Source organism: Eublepharis macularius, chromosome 5, assembly GCF_028583425.1.
Source record: "Eublepharis macularius isolate TG4126 chromosome 5, MPM_Emac_v1.0, whole genome shotgun sequence".
NCBI lineage: Eukaryota > Metazoa > Chordata > Lepidosauria > Squamata > Eublepharidae > Eublepharis > Eublepharis macularius.
The window spans coordinates 78,000,789-78,016,129 of NC_072794.1; the positions used below are offsets into that span (position 1 = coordinate 78,000,789).

General features: G+C 38.6%; 1 protein-coding gene across 4 annotated transcripts in view; it reads left to right on the top strand.

Moving 5' to 3' along the window:
• DOCK7 (dedicator of cytokinesis 7) overlaps positions 1 to 15,341 on the top strand; it is a 186,206-nt gene that overhangs the window by 74,074 nt on the left and 96,791 nt on the right. For all 4 annotated transcript variants that reach the window (XM_054981568.1, XM_054981564.1, XM_054981566.1 and 1 more), the window contains exons 12-14: positions 570 to 712; positions 6,594 to 6,687; positions 9,968 to 10,130. In XM_054981568.1, the coding sequence (XP_054837543.1) occupies positions 570 to 712; positions 6,594 to 6,687; positions 9,968 to 10,130 (400 nt within the window). The remainder of the gene's footprint in view (positions 1 to 569; positions 713 to 6,593; positions 6,688 to 9,967; positions 10,131 to 15,341) is intronic.

A 15,341-nucleotide genomic window follows, 5' to 3' on the forward strand; every position in this document is an offset into this window, starting at 1 on the left:
TCAGCTTGTTCCACCTTTTCATCCCTTCACTATGCCTTTGTAATAGGGATAAAATGAACAGGACAAGCCTGTAATAACAAATAGGTTTATGTTTCAAGGATTTTACTAGTAAACCATCTGTTATTCTCTCTAAAACCAAGCTGCTAAGTCTGTGAGAATGTTATAGACTGATGAGTATTTTCCAAAGGAGTAGATTAATCGTTGTGAACTGTGCAGCTCATCTGAAACCACTGTTCAGCATCTTTCAGCTCCCCCACCCTTTCCCAAACTGCCAACTTCATCATTTTTTTCTCAGTAGAAATACATAAATCTCCACATGATAAAGACTTTTATAATAGGCACAAGGCACTGGGGTATGGTTGCTGTGAGAGGAACAGAGATATTCAGCTGTGCTTCATGGTTTCCTAATGCCTCGGGAGTGCGATTGTCTTAGCATAACCACCTCTTTTATCTTGCTTTCCCCATAATTTCAGACAGCAGAAGTTATCTTCTTGTGTAGTCTTCCTAAAATAAATGTAGTTTGTTTGTGTGAGTTTTTTGTTTTATTTTTGCTACTTACTTTTTTAAAGAACGCAAAGGATCTTGGTCAGAGAGAAGAAATTCTAGCATCGTCGGCAGGCGTTCTTTGGAAAGAACCACTAGTGGGGATGAGGCCTGCAACCTGACAAACTTTAGACCAGCTACCCTCACAGTTACCAACTTCTTTAAACAGGTATTAGACAAACCATGTTTACAGTGCCACTGTGCTATGTCTACCATGGCACAAAGTTTTAATGTATGCTTTAGCTTAGAGTACATACAGCTTTATTTATAAAGCCCTGAGAGGCTCAGTCCTGCTTTCTTCCCAGCTGCAATCATTAACACTAATTCTGTGCAACTGTGGAGAGCTCCTGTTGGTGGGATACCCTGACATGTGAGATTTGTTTTCCTTGTATACTTGCCAAAGCCCAAGTCTGAGTATCTTTGGGAAACATTGCAAGATGCAACTGTTAGGAATGGTTTTTGTCAAGCTGATAGGCAAGATAAGTTGTTATATTTGCTGAGATTGATTTCCAACATCTGTGTTTTAATCAAGATGGGTAGCCGTGTTAGTCTGTGCAGCAGTAGAAAAGAGCAAGATTCCAGTAGCACCAACAAGACTAAAAAAAATTGTGGTAGGGTATGAGCTTTCATGAGTCACAGTAGTGAGCTGTGAGTCACAAAAGCTCATACTCTACCACAACTTTCGTTAGTCTTATAAAGTGCTAGTGGATTCTTGCTTTTTTCTACTGTGTTTTAATATAAGTTTAATCTTCTATTGTTCCATCAGGCTTTCAGGATAGACATGTTAAAATGAATAAAATAGAGGCTTATATTCAGGACAGTGGACTAGATAGTAGTGGAGTTACGTGGGACAAGGATGCAGGCAAGTTCTAAGGTTATGAGTAGCACATAAAGAACATCAGGAGGTGGAGATGTCAGGTCACTATTTAGCAGTTCAGGACAGCATTACTATCACCAGGAAAATCAGGTCATTCAGGAATAATGTAGAAGCTCCTGCTGAGTTTATGCAAGGTTGATGTTTTTGCAATGCAATACTGGCAGTTTGATTAGCACAGGAAGCTACTGACCTGAAATGCCTAGGATTAGCATCCCACTACTTGGTTGTTATAAGGAGGCAGATAAAGGGATTAAAAGTTGAACCTGAAGATATCAGCTCAAGGTACTCTGAATAAAAGAACTGAGACGTGAATATTTTCAATTTAAATTTGAAATGTGCATTTTCAGTTGAAATTCAGATGTGACTTAAGTATTTCCAAAGTACTTATTTCAAGTTCAAATCGTATTTTAAATTAACGTTAACATTTTTCCATGATGAAAAATAGCTGTTATCTTAACTCTTTGACTAAAATAAACTTCAGTAGAAACGTAGTCTCACACAGACTCATTTCTAGGAACAGAAATGGAATTTTCCATTATTATCAGTTGAAGTTCTCACCATTTTCTACTATTCTCCACAGTACCTATGGGATGCTAGAGGATATCACAAAAACATACGCACAGTGTATTAATACTTTTCATCTGTGAATCTGTGAAATGTTACCTCAGCTCATAAAATTTGGCTGCTATTTTCAAAGACATTTACTACAGGGTAGTCTTGCTGAACTTTCAGTGATGTCTTTTTGCCTTGTGATCTGATTACTGAGACATAAAGGAATAAAAAGATTCTTTTTTAAGTAAAGATTTTATTTAAAAAGAAAAGATATAACAATAGAAAGTGCATAGAAACTTATACAAGCACTACATTTGAATTTAATTTAAGCTAATAGAAAGATATATTCAGAATATATAACAGCACAACTAAATTGTATAATAGCTCTCAGCCCCTCTCCTTAGTTGCATATACCCAAATTTTAATGTCAATAATTTTTAATCAGTCACTTCTCCTGTGTTTTATATTTGTAACATAATTACCTTAATTTATCTTAGTTTTAACCTAAGTAATCAAAGAAATCTTCCAATTGTCCCCAGAACTATTGGTCTATTGTGCACATAGGAAGTTAATTTAGCCATTGGTGCATATTCATACATCTGTCTATCCATTCTGACAAGTCAGGGCATATATCTGTTTTCCATTTCGCTGCATATAGTACTCTTGCAGCTATCTCCATGTACCGGAAAAGATCTGCCTGTTCTTTTGTTAACATTATTCAGTAAAATATTTAGTAGCAGATTTTTCGGATTTAGCTCAAACCTGAGTTTGAGAATCTTCTGAATCTCTTCACATATCTTTATCCAATATCTTCATGCTTTCTTACATGTCCACCACATGTGATAAAATGTTGCGTCCGTGCATTGACATTTCCAGCACTGTCCACTATATCCTTACTAATTCTCACAATGTCTTTGGGGCTAGTATACCATCTAAAGAACATTTTATACTAGTTCTCTCTTAACAACTGACAATCTGTAAATCTGGTATCTTTAGTCCGTAAATCTTTCTGTCGATTCATGGAGATGGTTTCTCTGAAGTTTTTAATCCATTTTAACATACAGTTTTTAACTTGCTCCATTTCTGTGTGGTATTGCAGTAAAATTTTATAAATTTTCCCTAATAAATACTTCAGGTCACTGATTATTAATAATTCGAATTGATTTTTCTCTTAAACTGCTGCCTTCTTTGAGAGTGTGTTCTTTAAACCTAGATACTGTTTGGTGATACATCAACCATGGAATATTTTTTCTCTTGAGCTTGAATTTTTTGCCAAGTTTTCACATTTCCTTGTTTGTGTATCATAGATTCATAGCTGAACTGATCAATTTTATTTCTGGTGGTGGTGTCGCAGTGAGCGTTTATTGGTGACATCAGTGGTGCGATTGGTGGGCTCAATTTATTTCTGCTTTAAAACCATATTTTAAATAGTCCATCTCTTAGTATATGGACCTCATCCTGCTTTTGAATGGATTTTAGTGATTACTTAAGCCATAAATAATTATGAATGCCCTATTTAGTGTCAGTTGTCTCCAATCTGATGTGTCTTCTACTCAGATTTAATGCCGCCTGGCGGTACAGTTTAATACTTGGTACTGCCAATCCCCGTTTTTTGTCATCCTATAATATTTTAAATCTTATAATTGGTTTTTTCCCTTTCCATATGAAGTCATTTATTTGTTTCTGCCACTTGTTTATGAATATGAATTGGAACCATTTGAAACAGGAAATTCAATTTTGGTAGTATATTCATTTTAACAGCAGACATTCTTCCTAGCCATGAAATATTCATTTTTTCCCATCTTTGCAAGTCTTCAGAAATGTTTGTCCACACTTTTTGATAATTATCATTATATAGGTTCTCATTTCATGCTGATACAATTATTCCTAGGTATTTTACAGACTTTGTAGTATAGCACAATCTCTTCTCATTCCTCTGTCCTTGTCCAAAGTAACATTATAATTGTTTTCTTTTTGTTCAGCTTGTATCCAGAGTACTGTCCAAATTTTAATATTTGTTCCATTACGTAAGTAAAAGAGTTATTTGGCTTTGTCACTGATATCACCATATCATCCACATAGCTTTTCATTTTATATATCTCTTTCCCCTCCTTTATTCCATCGATTCTACTGTCTTGCCTGATTCTCACCACCAGAATTTCCAAGGCACTAATGAACAATAATGGTGATATTGGGCACCCCTGTTGTATTCCTTTTGTTATTTCAATTTTCTTTGTAGTGCTTTCATAAGAAATTTCCAAGACACATTATAAAACGCTTTTTCAGAATCTAGAAACATAAATGCAGTTTTTTCACCCTTCCTTCTTGAATATTCAATTGCATTGAGGAGATATCTGAAGTTGTTTTTCATGTATCTCTCCGGGACAAAGCCTGTTTGATCTTTATGAATTATTTCTGAGACATATCTTCTTAATCTTTCCACCATTATTGTTGTAAATGTGTTATAATCCGCATTCAGTAAAGAGATGGGTCTGTATGATTGTGGAATTAATGGATTGTTCCCCTCTTTATGTATTAAAGATATATTTACCTCTTGCCACGTCCATGACAGGAACTTTCTGTCTTGTATCTCCTTCAACATTTTTTGTAGGGGTATGGCTAATATATCCTCAAAACATTTATAATAGGCAGCCTTCAACCCATCCGGACTTGCAGCCTTTGCTGCCTTTAGTTTTTTGATAGCAAAGTTAATCTCTTGTTATTGCTTGATTAGAATTTTTCTATGCTCATTGATTGTGTTTCTAGCAGAAATTTCTCCATCTCTTCTTCTTTTATGGTTCCTTCTTAGTAGAGGTTGGAAAAGAAAGTTCTAATTTGATCTTTCATGTCTTGCTCTTTATAGATTACTTGATTGCCATTTCTAATTCCCGGTATCCTTCTTTTCTCAAACAGTACGCCAAATACCTTCCAGGTTTATTTGCAGCTCCGAAATGTCTTTGTTTTAAATATTTCATTTTTTTCCTGAGTTTTTTCTACCTTCAATAAATCCAATTGTTTCTTTAGCTGCTTGATGTCTTTCCATATATATTTATCCCTTGTTATAAAAATGAATTTTTTTCATACATAGGAGGAGAGTAATTACTAAGCCAAAGGGAGCCATGCAAATAAAATCAGTTCTGAGGAAGGAAGGCAAGACAAATTGCATGCCCCTTTTATCTCAGCCAAGGAGAAGGTAGGGGTGTGCACCCCCCAACCCCAAAATTCAGGTTTTCCACTTCGAGTTTACCTGAAGCGAGAAAAAATTGCGGAATTACCAGAATCCCGAAGCGGCAAGCCAGTTCAGGATTCTGGTATTTAGCTTGCTTTGGCGTGCTCCATAAAGATTCATAGCATACTGAAATGAGGGGGAGCAAACCCCTCACCTCCACCCCCTACCCCCTTTAGGAGAAACCCACCTACCCCCACCCACCCCACTTACATGGCCAGCAGGGAGAGGGGAGGCCGATCAGCTGGGCAGAGGTGAAGCCCGGAGCCAGCTCCTGCGGGGCCCGCACTGCCTCCTCTGCCACTGCAGTGGCCAGCTGGGCAGTAGGGAAGCCCAGGATCAGCTGCTTGGCAGTATGACTCGGGTAAAGTACCTGAATCTGACTCGATTAGCAATGGAATTTGTATCGCTTTGGGAAATTTCAGGTCAAGGGGTTTAAATACTCCTTTCCATGCCGCTGCAAAGCAGCATGGAAAGGGGCATTTAAACTCCTGCCGGGTGGATCAGCTGCTTGGTGGGGATCTCCCCACCAAACAGCTGAGCCATGGGTTTAAATGCCCCTTTCCGTGCTGCTTCGCAGTGGCACAGAAAGGAGTATTTAAACCCCTTGACCCAAAACTTCCCGAAGCAATATGAATCCCGTATCATTGCGAATTGTGTACGATTCGGGTACTGTACTCGAAACCAAAACCCAAATCACACACCCCTAATAATGAATTATTTGTATCCTTATCCTTCTTCTGTTGAACTGAAAGTTCCTTCTTCCTCAAGCCCCACTTCCTTGGCCTTTTAGCTGTACCTTTTCTGCCACCCTTGCTTCTGGGCTCATTAGTAAGCCTTTGATCCACAGCAAGTCTTTACTCACAAGTATCCTTTTCATGAGGAGGCCTCCTTCTGAAGGTAGGAAATGGTTGCCTGCCATGTCCATAAGCAGGCTTCGTCTCTGTACTTGGCCCTGTCTGTTCTTTCTTCTGTGTTTCTGGGGGCTTTGGCAAGGTGGGTTTCTCTCTGAATACCCACATCACTTTAAGAGAGGAATTAGAGCCATAAAGTTCATTTCAATTTTAAAGGACAACATAGTGTCCTTCAAAACACTAGTAATTCCTTCTTTTTTGTTGCTTTGTTTCTTACTTAAGGCTAATTAGAGCCTATTCAAAGTGCAAACAAGATAAAATCTACTTTCCTTTCATAAAATTATTAACATACCATAACTGAAAAGAGAGATGAGGCTATTGAAATTTGTAATGTATCACAATCTTTATGAGATTATTTTATTACAAAGGTTGTCCTTAAAAAATGGGAATGGTAGGAGAAAAAATAAAGAATGGTAGGAGAAAACTATTGTTTGAAGTGGACAGTGGAAAATTATTGCATGTCTTTATTTTTAATTAATAGGAAGGTGACCGTCTGAGTGATGAAGATCTGTACAAGTTTCTTGCAGATATGAGAAGGCCATCTTCTGTCCTAAGGAGGCTGAGGCCCATTACAGGTATTCTAATGATATTTCTGAAGGGGTTGAGAGAGAGCAAAGTGATACTAGCATGGTAGTTAGTTTCTGTCACTTTGGGCAGCTTATTTCTTGCTGTTCAGTACCATCAGATGAATGTTATGGATAAGTTTGTGACATGTGAATGTCTTGCTTGAATTCAAGATGTAGAACAGATGGAAAAGTTAGTTCTTGATTTGTCCATGTCCTACTGGAACGGAGTTGTAAAAAACATTAACTCTTGAAATTAGTTTAATCTCTGCCATGCTTCTGAGACTCAACCTAAACTGGCCAACTATGGTGATTACTGTGGTCCAGTAGGCCTTCACTTTAATGGTACTACTCATTTGGCCACAGGCCTTGATCAATGCCACACTAAATACTACAACAAAGAAACAATTTTAAAATGACTTAACAGTTATTGCACTTAAAATCCTTTAAATTTAATAACATAGGCAAAAAATATAGCAACATCCAGTGTAACTCCTAAGTCCACGCCTTCCAGATTTTTAAAAATCTTGTTTAGGGTTGCCCTTCCACTGCCTGGTGGGGGGGGATCCCTCACTCTCACCTCCTCTTACCCAGCCGGCAGGGGAAAAGTGGAGGAAACCACATACCAGTGCACACTCCTGGGTGGCGCGGCAGACTCTTGCGTGCTGCAGTGGGATGATTACAGCCTGAAACCAGCCTGATTCAGCCGAAATCGGGCCTTATTCAGCCCCAAATGGGCTGAAATTGGCCCATTGCGGAGCACAAGAGCCCTCCAGGGCTCATCACACCGCCCTGGAAGCTCTCCTGTGGTCCTCAGTGGGCCAATTTCAGCCCCAGATGTGCCCGATTCAGTTCCAAACGGACCGAAATTGATCCGCTGTGGAGTGCAAGAGCACTCCAGGGCCTGCTGCAGAGCATGGCAGCACTCCCAGGGGCGGCATGTGGCCTGCACGGTGATGTCATTTCCTGGAAGTGATGTCATCACGCAGCCCCAGGAGCACATGTACACTGTGCGTGCATACAAACATCTCTGCAAGGTGAGTGCCAGGTCTCCCACCTCCTGTCCATTGGGTAAGGGGACCTGGCAACCCTAAACTTGTTTGGTATTGACAACCCTTTATTATCATAAAAATAGAACATCCCTAGTGCTACAAAAATATTGCATTCCAGTAAACAATACTGCAAAGTTTCTATCTGTTGACTAGCAAAGTCTTTCAGGATATGGAATCCTTTGTGTTCAACCTTGCATTATTTGAGAAGGAATAGAGTTTAGTCTTGCAAGCATAAATACTATGGTGTTATGGTAGAATGCTTAAAAACAATATTAAGTATAGAAAAGCTGCCTTTAGATAGGACAATCCCAAATACAATGGAGAGCATAACGTGTGTGCTGTCTCCTTAGTGCTCAAAAAATCCACAGTATACAAGCATTCATTCACCAAAAAGCGTGCTGCTAACCTTCCCATTCTCACTAACTCGCTACTGTTCAGCCACAACAACTGGAGTCTAGTCTCCGTTAATTTTTTCCATGGAGTGACATATAAATCAGTTTTTAATAGAGCCCAAAGGCAAGCCTGCCCTTCAAGAGATCACAGGCCCAAGTCCATCCTTAGGAAGATGTCAGCCACACAACCCGGCACCCCTGTGGTCTTCTTTAAAAATAGCAAGGTCCAATTGGCCAGATTTCAAGGAAGCAATATTAGACAAAGATTAAGGAACAAAACAAAAGTAGAGGAAGCAGAGTGAAGCAGATTTTGATTTATATGCAGTGGACCTGGTACAAAAGGCTTTTTTTAGGAATCTGAGAAAGAACCAGAGACATCAGCATAATTTACTGCCTCTGAATCTGAAGAACTCTGTTTCTGGTTCTGTTAGGGCTACAGTCTGATAGCATTTATGGAATATTAATAATGCTTCCAGTCCTTTTCCTGGGTTAAGAGTGAGAGTCTTTCCACAGGATTGTGTATGTATCTTTGAGATCAAACAGAAAAGAAGTCAAAATAATCTTAGAAGTGTTTCCAGTATTATGTTAAGACTTAGAAATCTGAATCAAAACCTATTTTAAAATACAACATAAAAAGTGTGATCTTTCAGACTTGCAGGAAATAAATCTGGTTTTTAATTTTAAAACAAAGCAAGCTATAGAACTAAACAAACAACTTTTAAAATGGCATTATCTCATTTTTTCTTGTATTTGCTAGACAGTCGCCAGAAGGTAAATAAATTATAGCTCTAGTTTTAGGTCCTAAAACCACAATTTTGTAACCCTAGATTTCAAGAGAGAGATCTTGAAGCAATAAAGCAAGCTGTGCCTTAGTATAGAGAGCTTAAAATTTTAACTTCCCACCTTCTTTCTCTCTTTCCCCATTCCTCATCAAAGGCATTGAAAGACATCCCGCATCTGGGAAAGGGAAGTAATTTTACAAGCCATGTGATCTCCTAAGCTGGTCTTGTTCTTATTCACATGGTCAGGAGGGCAATAAAATACCACAGTTTGGGCCATTTTGGTGTAGTGGTTAAGAGCGACAGGACTCTAATCTGGAGAACTGGGTTTGATTCCCCACTCCTCCGCTTCAAGCCAGCTGGGTGACCTTGGGTCAGTCACAGCTGCTTGGAGCTCTCTCTGCCGCACCCACCTCACAGGGTGAGGATAATAATAACACACTTTGTAAACTGCTCTGAGTGGGTGTTAAATTGTCCTGAAGGGCAGTATATAAATCAAATATTATTATTATTATTATTAATTATGTTGCTGTTAGAGAAGCAGGGCCCTCCGATTTCCTGTATAACTAACAAGTAGACTTAGTTTAACACTTCAAAATGTGGATGCATTCAAATAAATGTTCAAGAAAACTGAAAGGGCTGTTCGCTATGAAAAGGTCATTTACATTTACATTTAACAGACACTTTTCAAAGCCCCTAAACAAATGAGAACTCATAGAAAGGAATGACTGGTAATTAATTTCAATCCACATTCTGCAGCTCCACCTCACTGAGAGAGCAAGATTAAAAGAATGGTCAGATCCTGACTCAAAGCAATTAGAACAAATGCTAATTTCTTTAATGCTAATTTCTTTAATTATAGCTAGCATTTTTTAAAAAAATTAGTCATTGTAATGCTGCATGTCATGATACTTACAGAGAGTTATATTAGTCACTGGTAACCTAAAAAGAGAAGAAGGATCAACTGTTGTAAAGTTTCCCTGTTTGTTCACCTGAAAGTGATGATTTTCTATCACAGGAAAGTGGTTGATTACAAACTTGATTATACTAATAATGTCTCTTGCCATAGCCCAGTTGAAGATAGATATTTCTCCAGCTCCAGAGAGCCCACATTATTGTCTAACTCCAGAATTACTGCAAGTAAAACTTTACCCTGATAGCAGAGTTCGCCCAACCAGAGAGATCCTGGAGTTCCCTGCAAGGGATGTTTATATTCCAAATACAACATACAGGTAAGGGTAAAAATAGATTTTTAATTTATGCAGGGGTAAATGAATTTGTTCAGAATAATACCCTTTTAGTAATCATATACCAGAGAGTTTAAGGGGATAAAAAACATTAAATAAATACCTAATACATTGCAGTCTTGGGTTTTCTTCTTTCATTTATAGAACTTTTCAATTTAATGCATGTTCACAAGATCACATAATTCGGATTAGTTAATAAGATCATTGTTACATTGTTCATACAATCAGAAAAGTTAAGGTATGGTACAATTGATATTTATAGGAATTTTCACTTAGTGCTATATTAACCTTTTTTTTGTTTGGAGGTTTGTGTGTGTGTGTGTGTGTGTTGTTTGGCTTAATTCTAAGTATCTGGTGGGTTCTTAATCAGAATCAGCATTTCATTGTTTAACTTCTTTAAAATAGTGGAAATATTTTTCCCGCTCTTTCAACCTGACCCTGTTTGTATGACTAACCAAAGTCAATAAATAGATGTTTTGGCAAGGTTAACTACACCTTATTAAATAAGTGTCTTTCAAGTGACATTCTTGCTTCTCACAAGCAGGTCAGGCTTTGAAATGTTTAATACAGTCTGTAATGCTGTCTAGTAGGATCCTGTACTCCAAGTACCTTCCTTCTCTAATTAAATGCTGACCTCTTTTTCTGAGGGTGTTTTTCTCCAGATTAAGTGTCATCATTTGACAACATTTATTCCAGCATAAGCTCCATTAGGTGTATTGGAATATGTTGACATGAGTTCTGACTCACAAAAGCATAAGCTCAAATAAATGTTAGTTTTTAAGATGCCACTGGACTCATTTTATTTTGCAGTACAGACTAATACAGCTACCCGTCTAGAATGCAATTACCACAATACTTATCTGATTCCTTCTTTAGGTTTTAGTCCCTTTCATTCAGCTTTCAGATACTGGGGCAGGGTAACATAGCTGTCTGTTTTGGGATGTGTGTGTGAACATGAGCACTGCATGGGAACCCCTTCAGTGCTGGCTTAGAAACCGATATTACAACATTACAACAGTGTCTGATTTGTACATGGCTAGTCACATGGGAATTGCTATAGTATGTTCCCAGAATGTTCATGAAATGTCTAGATCGAAGAATCACATGAGGTGGTGAATGATGTCGTTCATTCTCATGCTAGTGTCTCCCTTACTGACCACTGTTGAGCCTGAATAATGAGGTGATGTGAAGCCAGAAATGCTGGCTATATTACCCATAGTAGATTCTTTACCAAGGCCCATTGGGATAGAACACATTTTACATCAAAAGGATGTAACTGTTCCAGAGCTCATGTGCTTTCATCAGTCTTCCTTTAAAAGTTACTACACTATGTGCCAAAGATAACCATATGTAATTAAGGTGAAAAGCACTTTTCCTCAGGGATGGTCTCTGTTTATGGAACTATTTAGATCAATAAAGATTGGAAAGGGTCACCTTTCCTTGATATTTAGCAATTAAATATGAAAAAAATGGAATAATTCTTTACTTCTGAACAACCTTCTTTTCTTTTATTCTGGGAGCAGGCCAAATTTTTTGTTTCTCAAGGAGAAACTTAATACTTTTTGGTGCCAAATGACAAAGAGAGTTTGGAAGGCAATTCCTTGTCTCTTTTCAACCTATCTGTATATTTTTAGGGATAAGGGCAGAAGGATAATAATTGTGGTCAGCCAACCATTGGGGAATGTGCAATAAATCAGTGCAGGTAAAAAGTCTTTACAAGGACACAGTGCTTCCAAATAATATATGTGTAATATAGTCATGAAATCTTTATGGAAGGCCTTAATGTATAATAGAGCTGCTAGAAATTTGGCTTTTTCAAGATACAAAATGATAGGCCGCTGAAAGAAAATAGAATTTTAAAATTCTTTTTAACAGTGATAGATGCAGATCATTAAAAGACATGTTCATTTGTAAAGAGGAAATAGCCTTAATCTAGCTTGAGTGTATCGTGAATATGTAAACCCATAGAGCAGTTTGTTTATTCAGTAAATGCCACTGAGTCAGGCAGAAGATGATCTCCCAACAAATCTCCATGTTTTCAGACAAGCAGTAAAAGTTTTGAATATGGTTCATTGTTTGGAGCAGTCAATGACAGTAGTAACCTTGATACTTTCTCAACTACTTTGATTTGATACTTTCTCAACTACGTTGAGAAGAAGTGAAGTTCAGAAGTCTAAGATTAGAGTTGGGTTGCTGAGCCAAGCAAAGACAAGTCTTTTTTTTTTTTACATAGTGTTTAATTCATCTTTGGAATTTTGCCACAGTATATTGTGAACAAATATCATTGGATTATAAAAGAATCGAGGGTAAATCTGTCAGTACTCATCAACCATGAAAATCAAAAGTGCAGTCTGCATTTTTGCACATGATATACATCTGACTGATGGACCTTGGAATTAGCAACATGGGCTGGTCAACATGCCCGTTTATGAACTCAGCTGAGACATCTGATAGTTGCAGGATATAAAACAGGGTGGACAGTTGGTCTAATAATTGATCCAACATTGCAATTCTTACATACATAAAATGAACTCTGCTGTCAGTTTATGAAGCTGCTTTGAACTAGCAACAGAACTAGAGTCCTTGTGAAAACGAATGCGATAAAAATTGTGTATTTAAGCTTAAGCAATGAAAGAGCAAGGTACTAATGTAGCGTTAATAATAGCAATTATGTTGCAAGTATTTCAAGGCCTCCCAGATGTCGCCCATATTCCTTGTTAAACTAGTACTTTCTAATACTTTATCAATATTTTAATGCATTTTCTTTAGAAAATGTAGTAGCCTTTTTTGTGCAGTTATTTTTTTCTAATACTAATTTATTCAACACTGGAGCAGTCTACCAAGCAATCAATCTAGCATTGCTGCTGTACAACTTTTACTTCAGGCAAGCCCCATCCACAGTTTATTTATATTTATATATTTGAACAATTTATCCCCTAAGATGTGCTATTCTGAAAAATGTTTTTCTGTCCTATATGATGAACATTGATGGCTTAAAATTGGATAGGGTTTTATCTTTGAGAAAGTTATTGTGTATGTATACAGATGGCATATGCAGATTTAAACTGCCATTGATAACATTTAGCTATGCAGTTAAAAAATGAATCCTACCATGGCCACATTAAAGGGGAGCGTGTATCATCCATTCAGCAGAACAATCTAGGTTTGTTAGTGAGAAGAGCATGAGGTGGTTGGATACAATTCTAAGTTTTCCTTCATTAACTTAGCTTACTATTTCCTTTGAGACATTTTCTCGATCCGTGATTCTTTATCGTGTCTGTATATCTTGGGTGGGGGGCATTAAGAACTATGAGGGCAATGGGGGCATTTAGGATTTTATGTAGAACCTTCCCCTCTTGCTATAGCTTATGACAGCCAGTGAAAGTAAATTGTTTTATATTGCTCACTCCACCCTGAGGATAAAATCCTAGATAGAACCCCATTTGGAGGAAAAAGTGACACAAAATAATACTCTTCCACCCATGAGACTAAGTATATGTGATTAACTTTTAGAACACCATGACAGCAGCAAAGATAAAGGAGGAACAAGTTCTCCAAAAAGTGCCAAGTGGGCTAAAATAAAAATTGACATTTGGGGCAGGGGGAATTGGTCTGGAGTGCAGTTTTATGTCCTGATTTTTCTTGTGGTTTGGCATACTTGGTTGGTGGGTTGTAGTGGCTTAAAGGCTAAGAAACAATGGCTCCCAGACTTACCTGGGTGCCCAGGTTGCGGGTGATATGGGGGAGGCGAGTGGGGAGATGGCATGGTGGCTGCCATGTTGTGGAGGGGCAGGGAATGACCAGGGGCTAGTGGAGCACACCCAGCCACATCCAGTGCAGGCCCCTGGTCTGGGTAACTGGTCCCTGCCCCTTGGCACTTGCGCGCCTTTGCTCCCTGAGCTGTAATCTCAATAAAGTTGTGGCCTCTTTACCTCCAGCACTGTCTGTGTGTTTTTATCACCGTGCCCCCTCCCTACTCTCCTCACCCACTCAGCACTCACCTGCAACTACTATTCTGAATCACTTTTATTTTTTTTGTAGTTATTCATAGTGAACAAGAACCTAGTGGCAAATTTGACCTAGGTTTAGGCATGTGAAACTCACAAAACATACACTTTCTCCAGAACTTCCACAAGCTGTAACATTACATCCAAGTAAAAGTAACTTGAATTAGTGTTAAATGGCAACATATTGGGAACTTGAACTTTCAGTCTCAGGCAGGTAGCTGTGTTAATAGCAGAACAAAATTCATGTCCAGTAGCACCTTAAAGTCCACCAAAATTTTCCAGAGCACGAGCTTTTGGGAGTCAAAACACACTGAATCAGATAATAGATGGTATCAGACAAAGTGAACTTTGAATAATAAAAGCTTATAACATGGAAAATTTGTAGGCCTTTCAGTTGTGATGGTATGGATTCCAGAGGAACTGTAGCAGGCTTTCTTTAAAAAAACAAAAAAAAAAAACCTACTGCTTCTGGGATTCTATGTTTATAATATATTTGCATATATGTATCTGCCGTTGAAACTTGCTGGATGACCTTGGGTCAATCATCCTCTTTCAGACTAACCTACCTCACAGGGTTGTTATGAGGATAAAATGGAGGAAGGAGAATGTTGTAAGCCTCTTTGGGTCCCCATTGGGGATAAAAGTGGGGTATAAATGGAGTAAATATAAATGAACACACATTTCAGTAGATAATGCATAACTGTAATCTGAGTTGTCAACTTTAAGGTGGGACCTGGATTTCTCCTGGAATTTCAACTGATCTCCAAGTGTTGGAGATTATTTCCCCTGGAGAAAATGGCAACTTCAGAGGGTAGACAATACAGCCTGTGGCTAGGGCTGTGGTATTCGGGTTTCGCTTCAGGTAAAGATATCCGAAGCGGACCCGAAGCGTACCCGAATCGGTAAGCTTCAGTGTTTCCGAAGCGGGGCCAGCATGCTGGCTTCGCTTCAGAATACCGAAGCAAAGCTTTCCAAAGCATTCAGAAATGCTTCGGAAAGCTTCAGGGCTTGTTTAAAGGGCCCTGCCGCTGCGTGCAAGCAGCGGCGGGGGCCTTTAAACATCAACCCCCCACCTCCCCCCCACCTACCTTGCGGTAGCTCCGGGCCAGCTCCTCTGCTGCTGCTGCACCGCTGTCCGAGCCTGCGGGGTGGTGGGGAAGGTCGGAGCCGCCATCCAGCTGATAACCCT